This window comes from Leptosomus discolor, chromosome 3, assembly GCF_034619465.1.
Source record: "Leptosomus discolor isolate bLepDis1 chromosome 3, bLepDis1.hap2, whole genome shotgun sequence".
NCBI classification, from domain to species: Eukaryota; Metazoa; Chordata; class Aves; order Leptosomiformes; family Leptosomidae; genus Leptosomus; species Leptosomus discolor.
The window spans coordinates 44,543,216-44,571,198 of NC_141393.1; the positions used below are offsets into that span (position 1 = coordinate 44,543,216).

The following is a 27,983-nucleotide window of genomic DNA, read 5'->3' on the forward strand; positions in this document are numbered from 1 at the left end:
ATTCCAGCTTGGGGAACAAGGATGACTATTAAAAGCAATCTTTCCTTAATCTTGTCTTCAGAAGGTAACAAGTAAACTGAGTATCCCATTGCAACCTTATAGATACTGATCTATTTACATTACATGTGTGTATATGTGCGTGTATTTATGAGTATCATTTCATGCACTTACAGAAGACACTGCACAATGTGGGGAGAGATGAATTGCTGGTAACCTCACATAAACCATCCCGTGGGATCTGGGCCTTACTACAGGGCCTCCAGTATCTACACTCTTCACTACATCACCAGTAAGACAAGGGACTGGAAAAACCACCAGCAAGTAACTGAAAAAGTAAACAGTCATAGCAGGATGGTTAACTGCGAAGGACATGAACAATCAAATACCATCCAATTGTGAGCCTATTGTATGTATTTGTGAAAGGAAAAATGTTCTCAGAATAACGTCCTTAGGGCCACAGGGCAGCTACACATGAAAACACACCCAGTTGCAATGGTATTTATGCTGTGTTAAATACTACCCACGTGGTTGCACATAGTATGCGTCCTGCCAACTACAGCACGCTCTCAGGGACAGACCCCCCCAAGCTTCTCCGAGGCCAGAGCAGATGGTGCCACAGCACAGCCTCAGCCATGGTGGGTCACTGTGACAACCCCAGAGATGGGCCCAACTGCTCACAGGAGGTCTGAGCGTATAGTCAGCATGTTAACCACACCGGCCCCATTACAGGGGACCAAAGTCTAAAGGGTGGAAAATTCTAGACTATGGCCAAAAGTGCCATCCACAAAAAAGACCCCAAAGAAATAATAAGTAGTAAACCCCTTACCTCTAGAACTAACCTACTGTCCAGTAAGGAACAGCAGGTAAATAAATTAATAAGTTGGACCATAAGGACCATATGCAAATTACCTGCAAACAGATACCAAAAGTTCTGCTGCCTTCTGGTATACGGCTGACAGCTTGTCACAAGCCATGCTGAATAATGACAAAGCACAGAAGGAGAATTGGCAACACTGGGAAGCCCTTAATTGAATGGCTTATCAGTAATAAAAATTGAGAAGCAGCACACAGTTTTAGAAATGCAAGTGTTAACATCAGCATTAAGCCATCATCCAGATGACAAGGCCAGTAGCCAGGGCTCAGGTCACTGCCTCACAGTGATTCTTTTAGCTCCAGTGCTCTCCGTTCTAATCCCATCCTCAGACCCACTATTGGGTTCACTTGTGGCCACATTTGTATTACTAATTGTGGTAATTGCTTTGCATATAAGAGCCTTTCTACAAGCCAAAAAGCTTACTGATGTAACCAGCAAATCACAGCGGTTTTAGGAAAAGGTAGTTAACTGTACATGAATCAAGGGGTGGAGCGTAGTGGTATAGAAGACTATTGTACATCAAGGAGCTAGCAATCCACGTAAGCTAAGATGAGAAGGTGCAGGCCTCTGCTGCATATATCACCTAGCTGCAAGATAAACTTAGCCAGCTAATCCTAACTGGGGAGCCTACAGGTAGCTCCCACTTAGCACCTGTGGTATCACCACAACCTGTGAAGCTGCTTGGGTCTGCCCCTGGGAAAAGTCAATCCTAGTCACATTGCCCATCATGACAGGAAGATGGCAACATGGAAGCCCAACCCTGTTCAGGAAAAAGCCAAACTTGCAATACTTCATTTTTGTTTGAATTCTGTTTCCAGCCTGATGCTCCTGCAAACTAGTATTTCTTCCCAGAGTTACTCACGTAGGAGGCATTTCATACCAACTGTCCTCCCTCACTGCATGGTTGGGGATTGCAGTGTAGCCAGCCTTACTTCTGTTTCTTGTAGACCTGCTACAGCTGCTGCCACTTGACAGAGACACCTGTATCTAGGATTACATTTTGATTTTTATTGAAATACAAAAAGTGCAAACTGTGAAATACAAGATTGGTGCACATTAGAAGGAAATAGACAATGTGAACTGTGAAAACCCCAGCCCTGCACCTGATGAACATCAACAGAAAAGAAGGCAGGAATGCCAGCAACAAAAGCAAAGCCAAAAACTTTGTACAAGAGCCCCTGTGCATAAAAGAGGAAACAGGGACCAAACGGGCCCTCACCTCTCTCTCAAGTTAGCAAACAATGCCACAAGGCATCCAGATGGCCCAGCCCCGCCCTGCACCACCTAAAAGCTCTGGTGTCAGTACATCGCTCGGGCCAGGGAGCAGGGGGTGAGCAGAGGCCATTAAGACAGCAGGAGGCTTAGTACAAGGGAAAAAGCAGAGGGTAGAAGTGGAACAAGTACCCCCAACAGGGAGAAATGGCTAATAGCTAACCTGAAAGACAAGCCAGGGATGAGACCCATGGGCAGCTCTACAGCAAGGAGAAACCCAACAAAGACCAGCACCCTAATCAGATACTGGCGCCCACCTATATGTGGCAGAGAAACCCAGCCCAGCCAGGGCCCTGCCTGTGTAAGGAGGCTGACCAGGTGAGGAGACGATTTAACCCGCTGGGCTTGGCAGATGCAGGCTCTGGTGGCCACCCACCCAGTGCAGGCCACAGGCAGGCCCAGGGCCAGTCCCTTGCTCAAGTCACAGGTGGGATATTTCAATACAAGGCATTCAGGAGAGCAGACTGCAGAAGAAAAAGCAACCCTGGTTACTGTGCCTGTTCCAGGGCCCCTGGCAGCTCCAGCAGCAGAGGAAAGGGGTATTTACACTGTGTCCCTTCCAGGATTTGCAAGCACTTTCCCACCATGAGCAGCAGCAGCTTCCTGAACACCCTCCAAATCTGCTCCCTGCAGGCACTGAACTGGAGCAAGCTTTTATCCCTGCCTGCAGGGGATGCACCAGTCTCCATTTTGCTAAAAAAAAAAAAAAAAAAAAAAAAAAAAAAAAAAAAAAAAAAAAAAAAAAAAAGGAACTGTTATTTCAAAAATTCACTAAAAAAAGAAAACAAACAAAAAAACCCCATGGACACTTGCAGCAATCCCTGCTCTCCCCCTGGAGAGGAGCTAAGCTACTCCAGCACTGCTCCTCTTGCTACTGGGCAGGGAACGCTCCTTGCTGCTCTGCAGGGCCGGAACCTGCCACCCTCTCCAGAGCACCGGGGCTGTGCATAGGGCCAAGGCCTGGTGCCCTGGCACACAGGCACTTCCCGTTCCAGGTTGCTGACCTTGGCCTTGTTAGTAGCTGGGTTTGCCTTTCCTCTAGCAGAGTATAAACGAGGCCAGTGTCAGCTACAGACATAGTCAGAGCGCCAGGTCCCCCCCCATACTGATGCCTACACAGAGTGGAGTGTCCGCAGGGAAAGAGCAGCTGCACCGGGCTCCCTCAGCCTCCACGCTCCTCCCAAGCTGTCCAGAAAGCCTTGCCTGTTAAAACAAAGACTGGGGCAAGTACACCTCTCTCCACTGTCCACCCCAGGAGATTACTCCTCCACAGCACGGCAGCCCTGCTAACTTACTCTAGCAGAGATCACATGTGAATTAGGAGCCAAGTATCTCTACCTCCAAAACATTTATTTGGTTACTGCTGTGAATTCTTCAGGCTGAAACAATTCACATCCTCGCCAAACAGGGAAGACTCCTACTCTTGGAAGAAGGAGACTAAGCAGCCTTGTAGCCTCCGTAGGACAAAGTCCCCCAGTGTCTAGAAGGGATCAGATCAAGCCCTATCCTAGAACATTTCTTGCTCCAGCCTTAGTATTACTCAGTTTCTTGCTCACTGTTCCCACCCATGTGTTGGTGTGTCTCTTCTGAGCCAGCTGGCTGGACCTGCACTGCCCCACAGAGCTGCCTATGTTTGCACCCATCCCCATTCCAGAGCTTAGCAAAAAGAGCAATCTCCACAATTCCTGCAGCAGACATCACTTATTTTGATTACAACCAGGGCACCGACCTTTGCTCAGTGTTTAAAGGCAGGCTAAAATATTATGAAAAGCAAATTCTATTTAGCATCCAGCACCTTTTTAAAAATTAGTTCTGCTTGGTCAAAAAGATTTGTCCCTGTGGCCAGATGCAGCATGGATGACTGGCCCAGGCACACAGGGACAAGATATAAAGACATAATACCAGTGAAGTAAGGCTAGAAGCTCCCTACTAACACCCCACCAGGCCCAGGCTAAGGAGAGGGATCTCTTTTACCTCAGGTAATGGGAATGCTGCAACCCAAACCAACAGTGATGCCCTAACAGTATTGCAGCTGCTTTGGGAAGGTGCCAGGCCCACCCCACTCTGAGCCTGCCTTGCAGAGAACCCAATCTCTCCAGCTGTGCCCAGGGCGTACAGGATACATCTGACCAGGCTTCCACGGCAGGGTGGAAGGAAGGTATGAACCGAGGAGGAGGTGGGGCAAAGGCCCTTGGCGTGGAATAGCTGTTCACTCACAGCTTTGGCACATGAGTGCTCAGCACCTGGGCAGAAATTCGTAATCCAGTCATGGTGCACTCCAGAGTGAGGGTTAAGCCCCAGTCCCTGGACCTTCCCTCAAGGCCATGCTCTCTGCGGGGAGCCAAGGCGGTCTGTACTGGTCAACACAGATACACATGCCTGATGGAGGAGAAGAGGTCTTCTGCTGCTGCCACAGGGAAAGGCAGTGATCTTCATAGTGTTCAGCAGTTCAGTGCCACCAGGGCACTTGCTTCCTGCCATTTAGACTCAGCAGCTGTCAAAGGGCCCCAGCCAGGTCTGGCATGGACCTTCCCAGCCAGGCTGGAAATTCTGCCAGAGGGACAAACACACCTGAGCTGAGTACCTATGGGAGGCACCTCACCCACTACACTCCAGCAAACACTGAATAATGGATGGAGCAGGCAACCCCAGAGGGGTTTGGGCTAAATTCAGCTTCCTTGTATTGTAGTCTGACAGGTAACACAGCACATGTGCTGTAGCCTGTCCTTCACTTGTCTGCCAAAAGCATGGGGTCTAGAGTGGTGTTTGCAAGTGCAGGACATGCTGCTACCTGAGGGACAAGGACTGCCTGGCTCCCTTCCTTGTTTTAGGTGCCTCTGGTGAAAGGCAGGATGCACATTCAGCACTGAGAGATGGCACTTGCAGCAAGAACGTCTGCCACAAAACCTGGCAAGTCTGCCCTAGCCCAGACAACCCAGCTGATCAAGGAGGGTGAGCTGGGACTATTGAGAGCTTAAACAAAAAAGATCTTTGCTGAGGAAGGGACCAGGAGAGCAGAAAAACCGCATGTGAGGGAAGGAGGAAAGGAAGGCAGGTCATCTGATAGGGCAGCAGACTGGTGATGAGCCCTGGAGGAGCTGCACAGACTGGCCGGTGGGTTAGGACTCCACTCTCAGCAGCTGGGAGACCAGCTCCCCTCCCCATCCAGAGCAGCAGGTCTCTTGCTCGCTTACTTACACAGCTTCTCCACCATCTCCACAGCCCTCACTCTGCTCATCACCCAGAGGATCAATGGTCCCTTTGCACTGGAGACAGCTTGGAGACAGCTCCAAGACAAGGTGGGAAAGAAGGTGGGAAGGTGGGTACAGTGTGCTGGTGTGGGCTGGCCTGGATTCAAGCCTCCACATCCTCAAAGAGCTCCTTCTGGTGGTCCAGCAGGAACTTGGTAAAGGTATTGATGGGGTTGATGGCTTTTAGGGTGATGGCTACATCTTTGGCCCACAGCAGATTTGGGCCAAACACAACTGCCAGGTTGGTGTTTGTCATCTTGTTTCTGTCACTGTGAGCAGAGACCTATGTGGGAAGGAAAGAGACTATTGTGAATCCTACAGAACAACACAACATCTGCCCTCTGCCCTCCCCAAAGCCAAAGCTGACAGAATCCCAAGGGCAAATGGGAGGAGAGAAACTGAAGGCCAGAAGATGGCTGGGGGAAACACATATGACACTCATCATTCAGGAAGTGAGGAGCAATATCTTGTCATTTGCCACTATGACTTAACCACCAGGCCGCATCATAACAACAGGATTGAGAGCACTGTCAGCCAATATCTCTACAGTCCAGATCACCACTCAAAACAAAACAAATGTCCCTCTTGCTAGAATAGCCTTGCAGGGGATTCCTCGGAAAAAGAAAGTTCTGTAGGGTGGATCTGAGACCCCTCTTTTAGTCTAATCTTTTACTCAGCTATTTTGCAGTTGTACCTCCACTCTGGCGAGCTTTTAGCCTCCCTGGTACAGACCACGCAGGCTTAATGCCCACCTGCACTTCTCAGCATTATGAGAAGCAACTGCTTAGGCTAGTTCATCACTATCATCCTTGATCTCTGTATAACAAGAACATAAGGTAAAGGCAATCTCCTACCTTAAGACTCACTTCCTCTCAAAGGAAAAGAGGAAGCAGGCAGTGAAAAAGCTGATGCAAGGCACTGGCAACTGAACTAGCATACAACTGCCCACCTTTGGAGCAGCTCACCTGCACCAGAAAGGCCATCAGTAAATGCAGCACTTGGTAGTTTTCTTCTGGAAGAGTCTGGAGTGTTTTGCGAACAACATCCACACGATTCACCTCCTCCACACCTAAAAAAAAAAATTTAAAAAAAAAAAATAAAAATCAACTTACAGGACAAGCAGGTCCATGAGGAACCCTCAGCACCCACCGTCATGAGAGCCCTGTTTGCAGTCACAGGGTATCCCATGCAGGACTGCCCCCTCCCCCCCGAAGATATCTTTGCCCTTGGCCAGTGCAACATTGAGGGAGTAGCACACTCTTGTTACAACTCACTCTGGAAGCTGACAACATGGCTGTAGAGGCCAAAAGTGAGGAGGGGCTCAGGTAGCTCCCTCAAGAAGGTCTTGAGAATCACAGCAGGGAGGTGGACATCTTCATACTGCTGGAAATCTACAGGCACACCTGACAAAGTAGAGCAGAGACTCAGTCCTCACTGGTCAAAGTGGGACCTCCTCCAGACAAAGAAAAGGACACAGTGGTCAGAGCCCAGATCTAGAGAAGCAGTATTTTAAAGAAGAACACAGAGAGGGTATTGAAGTACCACGTCTCCTAGCAGGGTAGAAAAATGTGTCCCAAAAAACATACGCAAAGCACTGCTGAATCCAGCACTACATCTTCAGAAGTCATCAAATGAAAGAGATGACCAAATTTCTTCCTGGTCATCTTTAGTCCCTCCAGTATAACCAGACTAAGATGGTATATCCCACTCTGAGAAACAGTGAAGTTTTCAGGAAGGAAAAGGGCAGCGAGGGGAACGTGAGTGAGAAGGAATATGCTTTCCACATAGCAGAAGTATCAGATGCTTCTCCCTTGCAATTCAGGTCATACCCTGATGGGGCCACACCTAGAGGCCTATCAGAGAAGAAGAGCCATGATGGACTAGCTCCAACACAGTTCCAGTTGGACAGCAGTAGTCAGGGAATGAGAGGGGCTCTGCGAAGTTTGGGCACTTACCCATGTTGTATTTTTGCTGGACCTCCCTGACAACCTGTGTATTTGCTGATCTCCGGAAAATCCCCTCTGTAGTAAGTGCTGTGAAGTGAGAGCAGATGGAGATCAGCCATGTGAGAGTCTCTAAAAATGCTGGTCTTAACCATAATAAATTCATGCTATGGGGCGTTCAGACAGATGTCGACAAGCCCCTTTTTTCAGAGAGCAGCAATTCTTTTTGCTTCCACTACCAGCCAAATGATACAAGGAGCATTTTGCTACACTTATACAAGTAGAAGTACGGATGACTGGAGAAAAGAGGTCTTCTAAGCCCTGCAAAATCTCTCTTGAAGGCTAACTCACCTAGTTGAGGCCTTTACACCTTGTTCTAGATTGCTGTTCTTTATCTTACCGCACTCTGGTTTGGAACTTGGGTGGAGGAGAGGCCACTGACATTGAAAGTCAGCTGGGGCTGCAGCTTCCTCCGAACACTTACCATGCTCCTGCAAATGAGCAATGGTGTCTCTGACCACCAGAGGAACAAGAGACTGATCAGGGCTCTTCTCCCTGAGGCTGTGGGAAGAGACAAAAGGTTACAAATGACTGGTCCTCCCTGCCCTGCACGCATCTCCTGAGTCTTGAAGTTGCCCACACAAGCTCTATCGCATAGGATCTTGCTATCCCAGTCCCTGGTTCAGCCATTATTCCAGCCTTCTCTCCTCTTCACCCACCATGCTACACTATTCACTGGAGCAAGCACGAGCTCATTGCTACACCACAGGAATATTTCTCTATCTTCTGTAAAAATCATAGCCTGTAGATGCCAGGGCAAAGGTGTTCCCAGAAGGCAAGGCTGCTAGTTATGAACCAGGTGAAAAGGGTTAAGCTTCCTTTTTCCTTCCCCACAGATGCAAGGGCAGAAAAAAGCTGAAGAGAAAAATATATATCATGGAATCATAGAATATTTTAGGTTGGAAGGGACCTTAAAGATCATCTAGTTCCAATCCCCCCACCAAAGGCAGGGATACCTTCCACTAGGTCAGGCTGAACACTGCCAGGGATGGGGGTATACAGGATAAGTTTATCCACCCCACTCCTCTAACAGAGGATTTATCAATCCAACAGCCATCAGGGAAGACCTAGTGATGCCAAGGTGTTCGCTGCCACCCTCACATTCAATTCTCTTTACTACTTGACAGCATGGAGCTGCTCACTCCTCCCAGGCTACTAACAAGCTCAGGCACACAGCACCATGGGGGTTACATTTGGCAACGTTGTGTTGAAGCTGAGGAATATGTCCACAGATTGCTTCAGAGGATCTGTCTGGCCACACAGTAGTGGCTCTTCTTCATTCCCAGGCAGGCAAAAATCCCACTCTAGGTTAAAAATACCTTCAACACTTAGCCAGTATCACTAGCCCTTGCCAGTGTCTGTTTGCCTGTGTCACCATGCAGGAATGGTGGGTGGGAATCAGTACAAGGGTGAATAGAAGTGCTTTTAAAATAGAACTTATGATACGGCAAAAACTAAGAAACAGATCTGCACCACTGCTCAATGAAAATAGCATAGCCCTAAAGACACCTCCATCAGCCTCCTACAGACTTCCTTCACTTAAAGGGAGTTTCTAGCGGCACGAAGCCATCCCCATAGCCCTTATTTTGCTCCACCCTTAGTGACCCTTAGCTACAGAAACAATCTCATCCAAATTTAGATACAACCTAGCTGGGGAATCAAGAGGGTGAAACTGAACTGAGTCAGTCAGGATCTGGATATGAACGCAGAGTTCCTCAGAAGAATGATTAAAGTTTTGTAGGCAGTCTGAACTGCAAGACAATTTACAGCCACTCTTGCTGCTGTTCAGTTATAAATACAGTGACCTCATATCAAGCAAGTCAGGGCAAAAGCAACACAATCTAGAGATACTCACTGCTGGAGCGAGACTCCAAACTGCTGGTTTGGCAGTGGTGGGCACAGGGGTGTTGGTTTCTGGGGCATTTGAGAAGGTTTCTGCAAGGATCTCAGATATTCATCGTATCTGTGGCAAAACACAGACTAGTAAAAAGCCACTCCACCTCCCAGGAAGAGCACGAATGCAGCACTGCACATGACCCACTGCACACCCTCGGTTACAGCTCCAGCCCAGCATGGCTGATTCCACCTAATGCAAAAACTGGACAGGCAGCTCTGGAGCACAGGGGCAATAAGAACAAACATCTGGTTGCCAGAAAAATGCAGGAAGAAAAGAATCTCTATCTGGAATCAGGAGCTGGTGTAGCTAAGGATGACAGACAGTGTGGACAGGAGGCCAGGACAGCACTGCTTGTGATGAGACAGTTGCATGTGTGCATGAGGAATAGGGAATCAATCTGGCAGGACCAAGATTGTGGCGACTTTGGGAAGCCCCAAAGACAAGCTGAACTGTGCAGAGTAAAGCAGCCCAGACACAGGAGGTGCACATCACAAGCTCCAAGTCAGTGTAAGGTCAACAGCTTGCAGAAAGCCCCTGTGGTGTGAGTGGAAGAGGCAGGACGGGTGCTCCACTGGAGGAGGATTTTTAACTCAAGGACAGAAGTGGGCACTGGCGCCAAGGACACACAGGAAGAAGAATGGAGAGAAACAATAGTCTTTAAGGCAATTTGTCACCACTTCCTCCAAAACCACTGCCTGAATGGAATGATCTCTTCCTTCCCTTGCCATTCCTCCAGAAAAGCCCCCTCTCACAGACCCCTAAGCAAATGGTAGACAGGCAGCATTCTCACTTCAGCACTTGGCTTGGGATCCCCAACTGTTCCAGTTTCACATAATCCTCCAGCTCACTAAGGAAGTTCACATAAAAAATCTTTCGTCCAAACTTAAAGCTGAAAAACAAGAGAAAAGTAGGTATGTGAGGAATTGGGAAATGCAGTATCCGAACGGATTTCTTATAGGCAAGGAAAGCAGGGGTCTGCAAGAGACAACAATGGGGCAAAGGGGCAGGTATGGCTGAGCAGCAGAGATGTAAGCCACATAGCTCTCCAACTCCATATATTTTACTAAGAGATGCCAACACTTTCCAAGTCACATTAGAGCCCTAGCAGCAGCTGACTCCCTAAAACACTGGATTTCTCCTTTCTAAGTTCGGCAGTAGGCTGGAGAAAGTTTTGTTTTCAATTATTTTACAGAGTTAGGATTGCAGCATCAACACAATGAATTAAATATAATTTGGACTGATGCTCTCACTTCCTTTTTCATTATTAGAAGAGTCTGCAACACTTTGCTTCTACTTGGCTGGTGAGAAAGGGAGGAGTACAGAGCTGCAAACTCTGGAGGTTCCCAAAGCAGTACTCCTTGTGTCTAATATTCCTGAGCTCAGAAACAGGAGGAGATAGCACAGGGTGAGAGACTCCAGGGTAGGCTTGGTAGCCTGAGCTCATCTTCTGCCCCACTGAAAATGCCCCATTATCCCCCTGCAGCGTGAGGATGTGGATGAGCCTGCTATAGTGCCTCCTACCTGATCAGAGGCTTGAAGAGAATCAGCAGGGTCTTGATGAACATGGTTGGGTGCACAATATACAAGGCTTTGATGTTCTTCTTGTACCTACCAAGAGAAACTAAGTAAGGATGAGGTGCACTTTAAGCAGAGGAACCAACCTTTCTACAAGATTAAGGCACCCTGGGTGCTCCACTCCTTTTGCACCGAGCCTCACCACTCCCCAGCACCCATGGCCTCTGCTTTCCCATGCTTCATAGCTGTGTCAGGCCACTCAGCAGCAGGGCACACTCTACTATATTCCAAGATTCACCGAGAAGCATGAGCAGCCTCACCACGAAGCAACAACTATACCATGGGGCCGACACACTTGCACTGGGTCTTGGTTTTGCTGCTTGCCTGTTGGCCTAAAGGGTGTAACTACAGAAGGAGCTGTTCATCCCAGGATTCAGTCTGCATTAAACAACATACGTGGCAGAAATAAGTGATAGTAAATTATGATCACCAAGCTACACGGGGGCTTGGGGAAGATCTTATATGTGAGGCTACAGAACACACACACACACACATATATATATATATATATATACACACACACACACATATATATATATATACACAGAGCATGCTATACCCTTGCTTCCTTGCTTGCCGCAGCCTTACTCACTTGCGATCAAATTCCCTGTAGGCATCCCGCAGCCAGCTCAGGGATGGCTTGTTCTCACTGGTCAGGCCATGGTGCAGGTACACCAGTGTGTAATCACTCTCCACATACTGGTCCAGTGTGAATTTCAGGTACCTGAGAAGAGATAGCTGCTAAACTCACTTAATGCTCTGCCACAGAGAGATTCTTCCTCCCTTTGGGACTCATTTTTGTGTGCTGTAACAGAGCATTTGCAACCCCAGCAATGGAGGTAAGCACTTTAGGAGGATATGTCCAGCTCAAGAAGCTACTGGAGATAGATTGGCCCCAGGAATCCAGCATCTGGGAATTATGTCAGCCTTAAGAAGTTAACAGCAGCCTCCTAAGACGCTACTCACCCCAGCAATTTCACATGGTCAAGTTGATGACTTGGGGGCATCCGGCAGGCACTGAACAAAATTACTTTCCTTCCATATTTGTCATCACCTGCAGATGAAATGCCAGAGATTATAGGGAGTTTGAGGACTATGTTGGGGTCTTGGCAGCAAGGGGCTAACAGAGAATGGGAAACCACCATAACAAGGCAGAAGTCTGGATCGACACAGCCGCCAGCAAAGCTAAACCTCGTTTTCAGCAGAGTTACTATGGGTCTAGTGTGAAAGCAGAAACCTGTACGCCAAGGGCCTGGCAAGTCAACAATGAGAATGGAGAACTCCTTCCATCCTGCACACAGTCCGAGACTGACTGCTTGTGGTCTGGTGTGTTTGTTTCTTGCTTCATCTGAAGCTTAGTCCTGCACACAGGACAAAGCCTTTTCATACCCTGGAAACCAAGAAATTCCTAGAAATAAAGCAGACCGAGCCACATCCCAGACATGAGAAGCAAGCATCATCATAAGCTGCTTCTACAGATGGACCAAGCAGGGCTGTTGGATTCTCCAGGGGGACTGCAGAACAAGCTGGTCACTGCTTCCTAGATTTTCCATCCACAGAGATATTTTTCCAACAGGGCTGAAAGGATCTGCAAAGTGCAGCACAACAAAGCATTCCATGTAAAAAAACAGCAGAAAACAGTTCCCATACACTGGGGCCAAATAACCCATAAAGCACCCTCATCTCAGGGAGGACACCACTTGAGGCTTCAGAGACAAGTTTTCCCCAAGGCAAGTCTTCACAGTTCAGTGGACTTCCATCAGCAGAGATCCCAGCTCCATGAACAAAATGCGAGTAGATGGGCATGGACAAGCTTAGCAGACATGCTGGGGGAATTGAGAGATTTAGGTAAGTAAGAACAAGGTCACAAGTCTTTTGGACATACGGAAAGTCTGGTCCTCTCCCAGACACAACACCCAATTCGTTTCCACAAGGATGACTTGCTTTTTAGGACCAGTGGAGATGAAATGGTTCCTTTAGTGTGAAGGGTTAAAGTCTTTCCATCTTTCTTGCTACTCACCCTGCTCCAAGAACTATGTTTTCTTGACAAGCAGGAGGTGCATGGAGCAGTGGACGAGGCTACTGAGGTTATACTCTACAACACCCTCCTTTCTCCCCTACAGCACAACCATGTCATACAGATTACAGCACAGAAAAGCAGCAAGGATCACTACTTATGCAGGTAAGCCCTGCAATACATCATTCCTCTTCAAATATATCCTTTTCCCCACACTGATTTACACTATTCAGAGCATGGAGCCACTTTCTCATCTTTGCATGGACTCTGGCTCTCAGCTACCACTTGGTTACACTTGCCATGCAGCAACTGAGATCTCAAACTGAACCCTAGAACCACAAACCCGAGGTTTCTGGAAACGCTGCCCGTTAGCAGCTGATGACCACTTGGTGCTGCAAGTGGCAGCCAGAGAACTCGCATACACCAGCCATGACATTAAGATGCCACTAACCCTCTCTTGCCCCTCATCCTAGCCAGAAGAGCAGATTCTCTTGCTACTTGTTCACTTACATTTTTCCCTCGCAAGTCCCATTTTCAAGTCACCAGACAACACAAGAGACAGAATTTACTGATGCACACAAGCCAGAACCTCTACAAGAGCTAGGGACACTGAGGCAGCACTAGGTACAGACCACAAAAGGGGTGGCATAGGCCATCACATTGACATACACATGCGGAGGTAAGGGGCAATTAGGGAGGATGCATGACCCAGAACGCAGGACTAGGAAAGAGTGATGCAAGGCTCATCTGGAACAACCAGATACAGTCACAGCCAGGCCACAAGACCAACATCACATTGCATATCCCACGGTAGCCCACTCTCTGCCTAGCCCAGAGTTTCTTGGTAGCTTGCTATGAGCTTTACGCCTAGGTCTAATGCACATAAGCTGTCTGTAAAACAAAGGTGCAGGCTACAAAGTCCTGGGCAAGGAACATGGCATATTGTGACTCTTCTCAGTGGTCTTGAGCCACTCGTATGCCTCCATCTGGAAGACAAAGGCTTCTGCCTGCACAGAGCAGCAAGAAGATGGTAGCATCTAAGAACCTGTTGAGTTTTGTAGTGAAAGATAATGGTCAGAAAGACTACAGATCTTTGCAGATCACAGCTCTCTGCTAAAGTCAGAATAGGTACTATCTTCAGTTAATTGAGAGGCTGCATTTCATACCAGAGTGGATGGTCTGAGGTACAGAAGCAAACTGAAAGCTTGATCAAGGCAGGCCTTGGTTGTGAAGAACCTGCAGTACAGCACCATGTTCATGCGATGTTGTGAGTGGCCACACACTCAGCTCAGGCTCCTGAGCACTAATTTCCAGATCTGACAAGTCAAAAGTCAGGAACCACACAGCTTAAACACCTTCCTCTGGAATGACATGAAAGCCTATGGCAGGACCTACACAAAGTCTAGAATCTCGTTCCTTATACAGCCTTGGTGAAAAGGTCTGGGATTGCTGGTAAAGAAAAAACGGACAATCCATGATTCTGCCAAAGGGGAGATGGCCTGTTTCCCCTGGATAATCTCCAGGGCCAAGTACACCAAAAGAAAATCTATGGTCCCCTGGATGACTGGAAAAGGAATGGCCCGTTTTGCCTTCCAGATCAGAATGAATTTATGCATGGGACCTACACAGGAACCAGCATGCCCATTAGTGAGTTCTGGGTTTCACTCCAGTTCCATCACACTGAGCTCAGCCTGTCAACACAGACACTTTCAAAACACCAAATTGCCAATCTTTTTTCCACCTGACATAGATCAATCTGGTTCCACCAGACATGACAAAATTCAAAATTCAGCATCAAAGCTGAACAAGCAGCTCCAATTTATAAACAAGAACCTAAATCCCATTCCATGCATTCTTGGCTGTCAGAGGAAACTGCCTGCAGGTGGTCTCTCTGCTTCCAACTGAATAGATACTTATCGCGTTTGATCTTTCCCAGATGTTCCATCCCTTGTGCTGCTTGCTTTCCTATTTGCAATATTAATCTTATGTATCTAGGTTTTCACCTCTTGTTTGCAATTGCAAATAGCTAAAGTTTCCACTGAAGGCAACTATAGACCATTAATTAATCATTCAGCTTCTCAGGCTGTCTCCTACCTCTCCCAGATCAGGAATGCTCAATAGTTAATGACAAATCAACAAAGCAGCGATTATATACCATCAGTACTCACAGAGTACCCCAACAATGTACATACCTTGGTGAGTAAGTTCATACATAAAAAATATTTCCAATCTACACTGGAATTAAACTACCCCCACAGGATGTAATTCAGACTTTTTTTTTTTCTAACAACAAAGATAGTAGCCAATATGCAAAACCTTTCCAGTCAAGACAGCTGCTCATCTAAAGAGGTATCAACTTCTAGCATATGGACATGCTAATTCTCCTGAACATTGTTATGGTGGTTTAAGGCCCAAACACAGTTTTTCCTCTCACCTGAAGAGCAGCGTTTCCAGTGCACTTCTGAGACAAGGGGCAAGGAGCATCATTGCCATGGTTCCAAGCCATCAGTGCAGGACCACACTTTTAAAAGGGCTGAAGTTTAAATACTGAGGCTAATTTTTCAGACTGAAACATGCAGCAATACAAATGTATCAGAGCAGAAATTCCTATCAAGGTAGCAGTACTGTCCCAAGACAGGACTCTATTAAATGAATCTGTACAGCCAACACAGAAAATACATGCTTGACTTCCAAATCCTGCTATGTATCTCTAGGTATTTCTCCTGAAATACGTCCATTAGCCTTTATGCCATGGTTGGAGGCTGTCCTACTACTCACTGGTAGCGTAACTGCAGTCCAAAGACCCTGCTCATTCCTACCTTCATCAGGTATCCTTGGCTGAGGGCCCACCTCGATGAAAGATTCAAATGGGAATATCCTGGTACTTTGATACTGAGAGAATGCAGATGGATAAAACTTGTCACGAAAAGCTAGTGTTACTGGTAAAACAGCAAAGTTAACAGAGTTCAGGGTCAAGGAGAGAACACCACTACATAATTCTGGAACATTACTACACAAGTTTCACAAATCTTAGGATGTTTATCAGAGGCACTGTCAGTAAAAAGCTTCTCTAATGTAATTTCAGGTTCCTGCCAAGCTTATGACACAGCTGGGCATTGTTTAGTTACAGCAGATTTTAGTTGCCTGTTGAATTCCAAAGCAGATTTAGCCTCTCAGAAAAAGAAGGTAAGGATTTTTAAAGTATTTTAATACATGACATCTTCCAACTAGATATTCCCAATATCCAAATACTGCCAGAATCACAAAGCCTTACCAAGTGACTGCAGCTCTAACTGACAGAAAATACACTAGAGCGTCAGATTAAAGAATGCAAAGCGGGAGGATGCCTGAGAGCATGGCAAATAAGGGAGAAGAGTCCATGTAATGAGGCAGTGAGGATCAGCATTTCTATGGACTATGTGAAGGTCTTGGCCTGCTGTTCAGAAACAGCAGAAAGAATTTCACACCAAAAGAAGTTTTTGTCTACATTGAGAAGCGTGAAAGCACTGGTAGCCAAATTCTTAAGGCTTGGGACTAAAGTCCAAAGAGTATTAACAAATGCTCAGCAAGCACAGAGCAGTCCAGCACAGTCCCAGGATAAAATGAGGAAAAAGTTATCAAAACACAACATCCCTGCAGCCGAATGGAGAAGAAATAGATAACAGTTGCTTTCAGCTGAAGAATCCAGTTTAAGCACCAGCTGCTTAGCACGTGAGTGCAGCAGCAGATCATAGGAAGGAATAGGGAGCAATCCTAGGATGACCTTCCAAAGCACACATGGCAACAAGGTAAATCTGAGTTCAAACCAGACTGGTCCAAGCAGGCCACCACCATGACAGAAGAGGAACAAGATTTACACTGAGACCCAAAAGCCCCAAAGTGTGCAAAGTAAAGCCCACATGCCAAATTTGGCTCAGACAATTCTGCTGTGCCTGAGGCAGAGGTGCAGCCCTCAGATGACAATTTTGTGCAGCCTTTGGACTCTTGAAAAGTTGTCAGTGCAGCCTAAGGCTGAGCAAAGTTTGGGCTCCCCTGAGACAGTCCAGCTACAGGCCACAGTCATGCTAAAGGAATACCATGATCTACAGTACCGAATGTTAGTGCCACAAAAAATCTACCTACCTGGTTGGGCCCCATCAAGTGCACCCTGGTCTGGAGGAACAGAAACAAAGTTATAGCAAGCTTCACACCCTTTCCCAGAAAGTAATATTGAATATAAAGTCTCAAGAGTCTAGCCAGTTTGCCACTGGAGATGCATTTAGTTGTCTTGCAGCAGTCAAGCTCCTTCTATATCATCTTTCCCCCATGCTCCTCTCCAAAGCAACCTTATCTAACAATTAGAGGCAGCAACAACAACCCAGCATTCCCAAATCTCTTTATTGAATTTGCAGCTAATTCTGTATAATCATAGTTAAATTTCTGGCCCTTACTGTTACACTTCCCCTATCACCAAAATTGCAACTGCCATACTGCCACTTTTAAAAGGGCCAAACACAACTAATTCTGAATGTCAAGGTCCTTTGAACAACTCCAGAAGCGCATAGGGAATGGCATCATACTGTATGAATAACACATCCAACAGACCACTTTGCAAGCAGCTAAATTTCACTAATAAGCTGAAGATGGGGACAATTTAGATCTTCAACACACCCACAGCTTTAAAAAAAAATGAATTCATAGATTCTGAATTAAAAAAATAAACTACCAATTAGAAAAAAGAAAAAAAGATTTCTCTGGGCAGGGAGGCGTCTATGAAGGCACTTATTACCATGCCCAGCCCCTTTCCATCACTCTCACAGTCATATACTCAACAGACCCACATGGGCCTATCAAGACAGGAGCCTAAGCAGAGCAGTGTTCTAGAAAGAAGCTCTCCGTTCCCTTGATCTAGCATGTCAAAACATGGTGCACAAGCTTGGCTTGCTTTGGATAGGCCAAATTCTACAGAAGAAACTCATCATTCCATATCATACAAACAGTCTTTAAAAAAAAAAAAAAAAAAAGTCAAAGCTAGAAACTACATCCAAAAGCAGCAGAAATACAGGCACTCTGTACTAATGAAGCTAATAATAATGCACCACACTGGAAGGGAAAAGGACCCTTATTATGAGAGGCCTCTGCTGAGCCCATTACCAAAGACACACTGCAATGTAATTTCAACACAAGTTTTGTCTGCAACTTCTACCTTTGCCTGCTTAGTGAAACAAGAGCTACTGGTGCTCCAAGACTGATTTTACCTCCCCATGTCAATCACCAACAGCAACAGCAAACCATCAGCACTTAGTTACAACTTTGGCACCTGCAGCCAACAGCCAGACACAATGCTTTTCAGGTACCAGGTCCACCATTGAAAAAAGATTCACTGTTGAAATCGCAGTTTCAATCTAGTAATCCACAAGAAGGTACACTCCCAGCTCTCCACCTTGCTTTCCCACTTCAATTGCAGGTCTTACATACGCTAGCATCACACCTCCTCTGCAGAAGCAGCCCTGCAAACAACTGCCAATTAATGGTATGAGGCAGCAGATTTCCCATAAAAACCAGCAGAAACATGCTCTGAGCTTCAGCAAAGCTTTGAAGTCACTGGGAGGGGACTACATAGCTGAAATAAATAGTGATGGCCGCTCTCCCGACTACTGCTACACCAACTTCTAGCCTCAACAGCAGTGGAAAATTCATATGCCAATCACATGTTGAGTCCCAGTTTTCTTATCCCAAAAGGAAGAAAACCAATTATTGTGTAAAATGGGAATGCTGGTGCACCTCATAGCTATAGGTTTGCATATTGACCACAAAGGCGAGACCAATATTTCACACCACACGGAAGAACAAGGAAGGAACACATTGCCAAAGACCTGCCAAGAGCCCTGTTTTTCCCACAAAGGCTCAGGTTTCCAGCAGGCACTGCCATCTCCAGAGACATCCTTCAGACCATTATTAACTATATGCCATATTCTTGCCATTCAGCCTCTGCTGAAATTCAGGGCCAAGATTATGTCACCCTAGTCTGCCTCAACCCTAAAGGAGACAGAAGCAGCACCTTTTCCATATAAGAATTAGCAGGAGGATACAGAAACTCTTAAACATAACAGAAATTTGAGATAGTTCCTCAACAGCCTTCAAACAGAAGCCTGCGTCTCCCCCGAACACTGTCATGTGAGCAAGGAAAAAACCCACACTTTGCAGAAGTGGTTTGTGCAGTGAAATTGAGCCGCCTCTGCTCCAACTTCGAGCCACGTGTAAAGATAATTTAATGCTCACAAAAAGAGGAACTCGGAGTCAAGAAGAGCACAACCATACAGAGACCTCTCCAGAGCCAGCGTAAAACACTCCAGAAACACATACATTAAGGCAGGTCTGAAAGGACAGGCAGACTATCATCTCTTTCCTTCAGAAAAGCATTGAATCCCAGAACCAAAAGAAGGTTTCCCAAAACTAAAATGTTCTGATTCATAACAATGTCACAGTACTCCCTCAGAACTGTGGCCTGGATGCCTTTTGCTGCCATCTTCCTCTGATACACCACCGCATGGGATGGTAATGACATGCCTGCTCCTTCCCCATGGACAGCCTCTTCCAGGAAGATCCCACTTCCCAGAGGAAACAGGAGCATAGGGCACAAAGGAGAGTCTCCATGAAACTGCTGCACTATTTTTAAGCGAAAATCAAAACCAAACCCCTTATTTTTCTAGCAAACTCTGTAAAATTTTTTTCAGTATTATTTTCCCTCTTTAGGCCAGATAACCAGGATATTCAAATCCAGCATGCCTTGAACTGAATCAGAAATTTAAGGTCAGCTAGAAAATGAGTGCGCTAACTTTTTGTCATCAAAACTGGGCTTTTAATAAGTTATTAACACCATGCACGCATCCCACAAGAAGCAATTACTTTTCTGACCACACAGCATAACCCTGGGATCATGGAGTTCAGCCCTAGGATGGGAACCAGCCTTCTGCTTTTGTCTCAAAATAGCATCATCATCCCAGAATATATTTAAGGGAAGGCAGGAACAGAGTTAGTCATACGCTTTCTGCTCTGAAGTGCAGAACAGGGCAGGACATGGAAGGCTTTCCCAGATTGTTTGCCTCCAGCAACAGCCTGGAGAACATTACCCTGTCTGATTCTCCAAACAGTTAACGTTATTAATTATTGACCAAGAAAACCAAACAAACAGCTTCACCCCAGAGCCTGGATTACAACTCAGGTCGCTTTGACCAACTTCATAAATCCTGCTTCCAGGAGATGAGACATGGGTGAGTCTCAAACCTATGGGGCAGCAAATCCACTACCTGGAGCTATGCTACTAGCTCTTCCAATGCCAAGAAAGGCACTGCACCACATTCTGTGTGTGGGACCATCACAGGCTTTCAGATAAACCAGTTACTGGTGCAAATTGGCCAGGAGCAGCCAACAACAGAAGCTTCTCTGAGCTGCTTCTGCACTATACACAGACACAACAGGGACAGACAGCTCACTAGAAACACAAATTTAAACCATGACAGGGAAGAGATCTCTTTCAGAACGCAGGCACACCTCCCAGTCAGCCATCATACCACCCCAAAATCCATCCAGGAAGTTAGATCTTCATTTGCTATCCTAGGCAACTTGTCAAATGGCTGCATTCCAACAGCCACTGAGACACACCTCCACTGGCGTGACAAACCATTCAGAAAGCCTGGGAAAAAATACCAAAACATGTTACCTCGGAAATCTCGAAGAAAGATTGGTGCTTATGTCAGGACACGGCACACAAAATATATCCTCGGTTTTGGCTGACATTCCAGTCTTATCAATGTCTCTGATCTAAACTCTCTGCTAAGCACTTTGCTTGAAGCTTTGTCTGGAGTGAACAACAGTATCTTTTAACTCACCAGCTCCCAGAGTCTAGGAACACCAGTTACCTCAGCCACTCGGATTCCAAATCTTCTAGCTATTATCACTGAAATGGTGGAGTCCATACATCTGTCCCCAGTTTCAGCAGCATGGAGACCAGGGTGCAGACCTCTATAAACCTCAGCCCTGAACCTCCAGACCGATGGAAAAGAAGGCTGGTAACACATTTGCAAATGAAAGCACTTGTGGCAAATGCACAAGACATAATGGCCCAAATGCTAAACACCTGGCCTATACACGGGAGCAGCCAGAGGCACACAGGAGACAAAGGACAACAAAGTTTTGAGTTTGCCATTATAAGTTTGTTCCCCAAAAGATGCAACATGAGAGGTTAGGAGAAAGAAAGCTCATTCTAGAAGACAGCAGAGAAAATAATGATGTCAGGACAGCTCTTACCAAGGTAAGTGCCTGAGAATCTTTCCTCTGTGGTCAAACCCAGCTGTAGAACAACCCTGAATCAGGACTCCAGCTTGAGCCTCTGCTTGGCTGAAAATTCACATGTGGGGCAGGGACCAAGGCACAGAGCAATGGCAATAGGAGGGGTAGGAGGTGGATACAGATAATCAAGGAGGAAGTGTGAATATCAAGTCGCAACAGCTTAAAGAGGTGGTTTTTTTTTTCTTAAACGAGGAATGCAAGACAAACTGGGATTACCCTTCCCTCAGATTTATCACAGCAACCTGAAAACTACCCCAAAACGCTTTCTTATGGAGGTCACATCAGTAAATTGCCAAGGGTTAGTGTACTTCAAATATGGGTAAGACAACCACATAGAGAAAATCCAAATGCTTGTAACCCTGAATGATCAGGTCTTTCCTTGCAGTGGGCCATGGGCCTATTCCCCCTATTTCAGATTTCTGTAAATGCTGTTTCTGGGCAGGATGGCAAGCTCTGGGCATTCAGATATAAGAGAGCTGACAGACTGTGGGTTACTCAGTCAGCTGAGGACCTTGCAGCTGTACTGCATAACTAGGTGATTTCTGTGGCATTATCATGCAAAAAACCACATCTTGTGCTTAGGATATAGTCGAGGGCCAAAACAAAAACAATTCAGCAAAAGCAACCAAGTCCTGCTAATAATATAATCAAGACACGAAGAGCCAAGAAGAAATGAAAGTTTAACTGAGGTCAATGGAAAATTACGCATATTGCAAATATTCAAGAAGTTTGGTGCTCCTTCTCTTTATGATGCCAGTTGTCATTGCCACTTGTGCCTGGCATATAGCAGACGCCCCCACAACCCCATTAGGAAGACCCTTCCTCAGCCCAGCCTCAGCCAAGACATCAAAGGAGAAAACAGAAAGACGGCTACCTGCTACTTCCACAATGTGGTGCCTGGCGATATCATAGTAGGGATCATCCCACTGGAGGTGAGTGATGGGCCCAGGGGAGCCTTTGGAGTCCTCTGCACAAAACACAGGGAACAAGTAATTAGAAGGAACACCTTGGCAAGGAGTACAACAGAGATAGAAGGATGAGAAAAAGTGGCTCTTCAACATGGGAGGGACTTATGTATGCACCTGTCTACCTCAAAAACCTACCTTTGAAATTCTGAGTGGGCAAGAGCACTGATGACTTCAGAAGAGACCCATCAATCCTATGAGGTCCATATGTGTCCCTCAGACTGTACACCCTCTCAAAAATGACTGTTCAGATGTGTCACAAACATTCACAAAGACCAAAACCCAAGTGCCAAGAGCACCATGATGGCTTTTTAGAGCAGGAGGATCTTAACATCGTCCCTTGATGGATGGCCATCCTATATGCCCTTGACCTAATTTCCCTGACCTCTTTGGGCAGCAGTCCATAACACAGGATTTCAGAGCAACAACTCAGTTCTCCGGCCCCACCTCCCACATGGAAGTTCAGGACCCTTCCAGGCCAAACTATCCTGCAAGAGACCATAACAGAGGACACTCTGTACTGTCAGCACCAAAGTGCAGCCAATCACAGGAATGAGAAGCGTCACACATCAGCTAGTTCTGAGCTTTTTAGTGCTGTTCAATGGTAGGGCTAATTCACCCGGGTGTGGTGCAAGATTAATGTGTGTAATATATGAAGCTTTCAAATGGAGCTGGGTCTCTCTATATATGTAGATATGACCACAATGCTGCAGGACAAACTTTTTGGCTGAAACCCAGACCCCAATCAATCAGGATACTTACCTGATTTGGGAAAAGCAGGGGCTTCATCTTCTGGCCAGCTCTTATCATCTATGGAGGCCAGTTTGAGCTGGCTGAGGGATTGGTTGGTATCATCCAAGTTCAGGTCATCCTGAAGCTCCGAGAGTGGGTCTGTAGCCATGGTCCCCAAATATTGCAGTGTCTAGAATAAGGACTGCAGAGATCGATAGGTGAGACGCAGAGATCACAAGCTCACCTCCCCATAGAGGCTCTTCCTCTTTACACTGATTTCCCCTAAATCCTCCCTTATCTTTACTTATCCAGAGATATAGTTCCCCTCCCCCTTAACACAGGCAGGAACTCCTCCTTCAAGCTAGGAGCACCACATATGTCAGATTCTTTCTCATCAACTGCTACCAAAAGGCCAACAGGAGCTTGCACCAACCCCCTCAGCAACTCTGTGCTTAAGCACAGCTCTGTACAAAGTAGTTTCTTTCCTGAAACAGCAGCAGCAGCAAGACGCTGAGGAAGGCGACAGGCTACACCAGCCCCTGCCTGATACATTCACTGTACCAGCTCTGAGGTCCCCCTCCATCTGAAGGGGTGGCACAAAGCCCAGCTGTTTCCACAGTTGGCCCAGTGCTGGAAGCTTTCCCAGGAATCACCCCCGCCTTCTCCCCATAAGGGAGGGCCAGAGCTCTCAACAACACTGAAGTGGGTGCTTCAGTGCACTGGGATCTGAACACAGAAGTGAACAGCTTCTTAAAACAGGATTTTGTAGGCTGAGCTAGTAAGACAGGGAGAACAACATACATACAACCCTCATCTCCTTTCAGCATCACCCAGGAGATCCTTTCTCCTATGACAGCAAGCAGCAAGGAATCAGCTTTTTAATTTAAAGGCATATTGCTAGAATGAGTATTTTTCAGTAGCATGCCATAATACTGAGGAGACCGAGGAATGAAGAGGGTCCAAGAAACAGACAGCTCAGCATTTGCTGCTGCTTGCAAATATTTCTCACTCTCACCTGGAGCAGAAGACATGTCAAACCCGGGACTGAGCTAGCACAGCATACAGCACCTCCTAAGGGTAACAATTCTTAGGCACAACTCCTAGGAAACAGCTGTTATCCTCTAAAGTCAGTGTCCTGGAAGTAAGCAAGGAAACACCAGAAAGCACAAGTACACAGATCTGGATTGCTCTCACAGACCAGAGGGACAGTAATCCAGTGGCCAACAGGCAGCAAGCCAAGAGGAACTGTAGCAAAACAAAATGACACCTTGCATCAGCAAGACTTTCTGTAACGCTGCTTCTCCGACAGGCTTGTACTTGTTTTGCATTATGAGGCAAGCAAAGGGTTCAAAGATGATCTGATGAGGCACAATACCTTTGTGTGGAAAGACTATATTCACAGTAAAGCCATCTCCTTTAGCAGAATGGAGGGGGGGCAACAATGTTCTGCATCTTCCATCCCTAGAGCTTGAATGTGCATATTTATCCAGAGAAGATGATGAAACAGTTACTTAGATGTGAGCACAGAGGACAAAACCTGTGAGAGACTGAGCACTGGAAGGAGTCACATCCACGCTCAGGGCAACACTCGTGACCAAGCTTGGGGATGCATTTTGAGAGCACAGGCAATAGGGTACTATTCAGTGTTTGCCCCTTCCCTCTGGATCACTTCAAGCTTATTACTTCTTGTCCTCCCTTATCTGCTACTCACCGGTTTACAATCAGTTTTCACCTCTCTGGCGCTTCCAAAGGGCTTGGAGCTACAGCTAAGCAAATGAAATGTTTCCTAAAACACAACAGAGCAAGATGTACACGGGCAGCAGATCACCAAGACAGCACAGCGAACACAGAGGGTCTGACTTCTGCAGCCAAGCAGAGACACAAGCAAATTTCCTGCCTGCTGGAGAGGGCTGCAAGAGCTGTCTGGCCTCCTCTGATCTCGAAGGGACAAGGAGCAAGAAAACAGGTTCCCTTGCACGGTGAGCTCATGCTGGAACCACGCAGCAGCAGAGCCAAGGGACAAGGACTCCCCACCCTAGCAGCTGATCCAATTTCTATGGTGACGCCAGGGACTCTTATGACTCAGTGTGCTTAAACCGTCACACTCCGCAGCTCAGCAGCCCCACAAGCCAGCACCCCATGCTGAGGAAGCATCCACGGCCCCCCAGGGCAGCCCCGCATCATTCCCAGCTCCCAGGGACTTCCCAGGCCTGGTGGGGACAGAGGACCTATGTTCAACTGGAGCCATCCACTGAGATACCTTTTGTGTGAGATTCTTGGGGACGTCAAGTAGCAACTTGTCCCCAAAGCGAGGTCCTGAAGCACTCAGGGACCAAATCCAAATCTTCCCACAGAGCCGTGATGGTACTGCCATAGGGTCAGCAAGACACCAAGTGTCCTCACTTGTCCCTACACTTGGCTTCACAGTCAACTTGTAGCGCTTGATCAGAGGCAGAAGAGCTGGTTATTAGACAGCACTGGGGGATTTCCCCTTAGGCATAAAATTAATCCTAGTGTGGCACCATGTGGAAGAAGGAAGTCATTAGTAAGATCCTTACAGTTCCACACTGGAAAAAGAGCCCAGAGTATAGTGCTCTTGTCAAAACCTTCCTTACCCCTTGGAAAGGAGGATCCAGAGCACAAGACCTCCTAGATTTCAGGTCCTTGTGAACCAGACTGTAGCTCTCAGAGAGCCCCAGAAGGTTTTTTGCAGAATTTTCCCCAGCCCTTTCCCAAACAGTGCAAAAGACAAAAGCATGGGGTCTCACATCAGGTAAGTTTAGAGAATATAATCCTCTAAATGCCTGGGAACTAGCAGGAACTGAGAAGGACAAACCTGGAGTTAGGATGTAAGAAACTACTTGGGGATCTCAGTATAAGGGTATACATTTCACTTCCTGATAATGCAGCTGTATGAGATTTTCCCCTGTGTACTTAAAAATGACCCATAAACATGACCTGTTATTGAACGAAAATTCCATCTGTATCAGTATAAGGGTGAAATGGTTGCCAAAAAACAGCGTTTCACCAGACTTCAACACAATTTAAGAACCTCACTTGTTTTAGATAAATGTCATGACAAGATGTGATACACCTTGTATAGCCAATCATAAGGTAAGAAAAATGACGTACCTAGATTTAAAAAGTAAAAAGCCTAGTCAAACATTTGAAAACTAAAGAATCACATGACATCAGGAGAATTTACTTACTGCCAGGCTCTAAAGAGCAAATTGTTTCAATTTCCCAAGCATTTAAGTATGTTTTCTGTACCTACACTGGTTGAGCTGAACATTTGCTGTCTAATAAAAACTGACTTTCTTGATAACAGAGAGGTATGCTGGAGAACAGCACGTTCTAACCTCAGCCTTTAAAACACAATTTTCCCAGCTCTGGGGTGGCTGTATCATTTTTCTGACTCTGCTGCCATCTGCACCTCCTCCCATTTTCATTTCATTTGAACAAATGTCTGTTTTTATGTACACTTCAATCAAATTCCTACACTTTGCTAGAGTCTTAATATCAAGTACATTGCAAAAAAAAGGAAGCAGTCACTCAACAGCAGACCTTCAAAGTACTCACTTGCATGAATGAGCTCCAGAACTGAGACTCATTGAGAAAGTCCAGCCCAAGTCTTCCCTCACGTCAAGACTGATGATACCACTGAGAGCATCACTACCCAAGTACTACCCTGAATGGACCGAAGGGTCAAGAGCCAGACTGGCTCTAGCTGGCTCTCTGTGACCAACTAACTCAGGACAGACACACTATTGCTCAGGGAAACTCTTTGGTCCTTCATTATTATAACAGCTTTTAAAACAAGCAGCATCATCTCAAACCCTTTGCTGAAGGCCACCTCCGTGCCCCCTGGAAATCCATCCCAGCTAGCAATCAGCCTCCTCTTAGTGGTTCTCTGCAGGGTCTGAGAGCAAAGGCGCTGAGCTCTGCTTCCTCTCTCAGAGCTGTAGCACAAAGTACAGAGGCCACTATCGGTGCTGTGTAGGATCCACCCATCACATGTGCAGCATCTGAGGAAATGGGGGCACACACAGACCTATCAAGGGCTGTACCTCTCCTCCTCCTCCTCCCCTCCACCATATGTCTGATTCTCTTCCATTCCCTTAGACTGAGCTCCTGTGACAACCCAGAACCAACTTCAAGCTTCAAATAAGACTCAAAGATTTGCTCTTTACAGTGTTAAAAGAAAATCCCAAGTTCCCATAGTTCATGCCAACTGCATAACGGAGGCACGTTTCACAGCCCTGCTGCTGGGCCAAAAGGGATGGCAAGCTACCTCCCGCAGCACTCTCACACCGTCTTCTGCAGCCACCGGCCGGTGCCCGCCGCGGGGGACGGGACAAGGCAGCAGCGAGGGCTAGAGCCGGGTCCGGCCCGGCCCCGCGCCCCAGCTCCAGCAGCGAGCTACACCGCCACCACCACAGAAGGGACTAAAGCCCCGAGGCCTCCGAGCCCTTGCTCTCCCCGCCCAGGTGCTCGCGGTGCTTTACCGGACGGGCCCTTCCGCCGCGGCCCGCGGCCTCCCGCGGGGCGCTCAGCGAGGACCCGGGCTCGGCGTTTCCCGCAAAAATAACCATCTCCCCACAGGGGGCAAGCCCGGCCGCCCCCCCGGGCTCGGCAACACCCAGACAGGAGACCAGGGCTCCGGGCCCAGCCACGGCCCGCCCGCTCAGGCTCGGGCTCAGCCCCGCCGCGGGGCCCCTTCCCCGCCCCGCCCCGGCAGCATCAGGACAGGCCGCCGTGCCCCCGCGACGCGGCCCGCCCCGGGCCCCGCTGCCGCCGCTGCAGCACGAAGGGCCCGGCTGCGCTCCCCGGGCACCACGCCCCGCCCGCCACCGGTGCCCGTCGCCGGTACCTGCCGCCACTGCCCGGCCCGCCCGCCTGTCAACCCCCGCGCCAGCATCCGCTGCCCGCCGGAAGCGCGGCCCGCTGCCGGGGGAACGCCGCCCCGCCCCGCCCGCCTCCAGACGCCGTCCGGCCGCGCCCGCCGCCCCTTCGCGCCGTTCCGCCGGTATGGAGCACCCCGGCACCGGCCTGTGCCCCGCGGGGGG

At 47.4% G+C, this 27,983-nt stretch overlaps 1 protein-coding gene across 2 annotated transcripts; it reads right to left on the reverse strand.

Annotated features, from left to right (window-relative positions):
• Positions 1-2,942: 2,942 nt before the first annotated feature.
• On the reverse strand, positions 2,943-27,824 carry ARHGAP1 (Rho GTPase activating protein 1). 2 transcript variants are annotated; one of them, XM_086461920.1, is made up of 14 exons: positions 27,788-27,824; positions 22,948-23,119; positions 22,095-22,187; positions 17,012-17,041; positions 11,839-11,926; positions 11,465-11,596; positions 10,819-10,905; positions 10,088-10,186; positions 9,256-9,363; positions 7,825-7,901; positions 7,353-7,430; positions 6,672-6,800; positions 6,363-6,466; positions 2,943-5,680 (listed from the first exon to the last, which is right to left on the reverse strand). In XM_086461920.1, the coding sequence occupies exons 2-14, from the start codon at positions 23,084-23,086 to the stop codon at positions 5,501-5,503; spliced, it is 1,344 nt and encodes a 447-aa protein (XP_086318046.1). In that variant the 5' UTR covers positions 23,087-23,119; positions 27,788-27,824; the 3' UTR covers positions 2,943-5,500. The 2 variants fall into 2 exon arrangements, with proteins under 2 accessions (XP_086318046.1, XP_086318045.1); XM_086461919.1 differs by lacking the exon at positions 17,012-17,041.
• Positions 27,825-27,983: the final 159 nt, after the last annotated feature.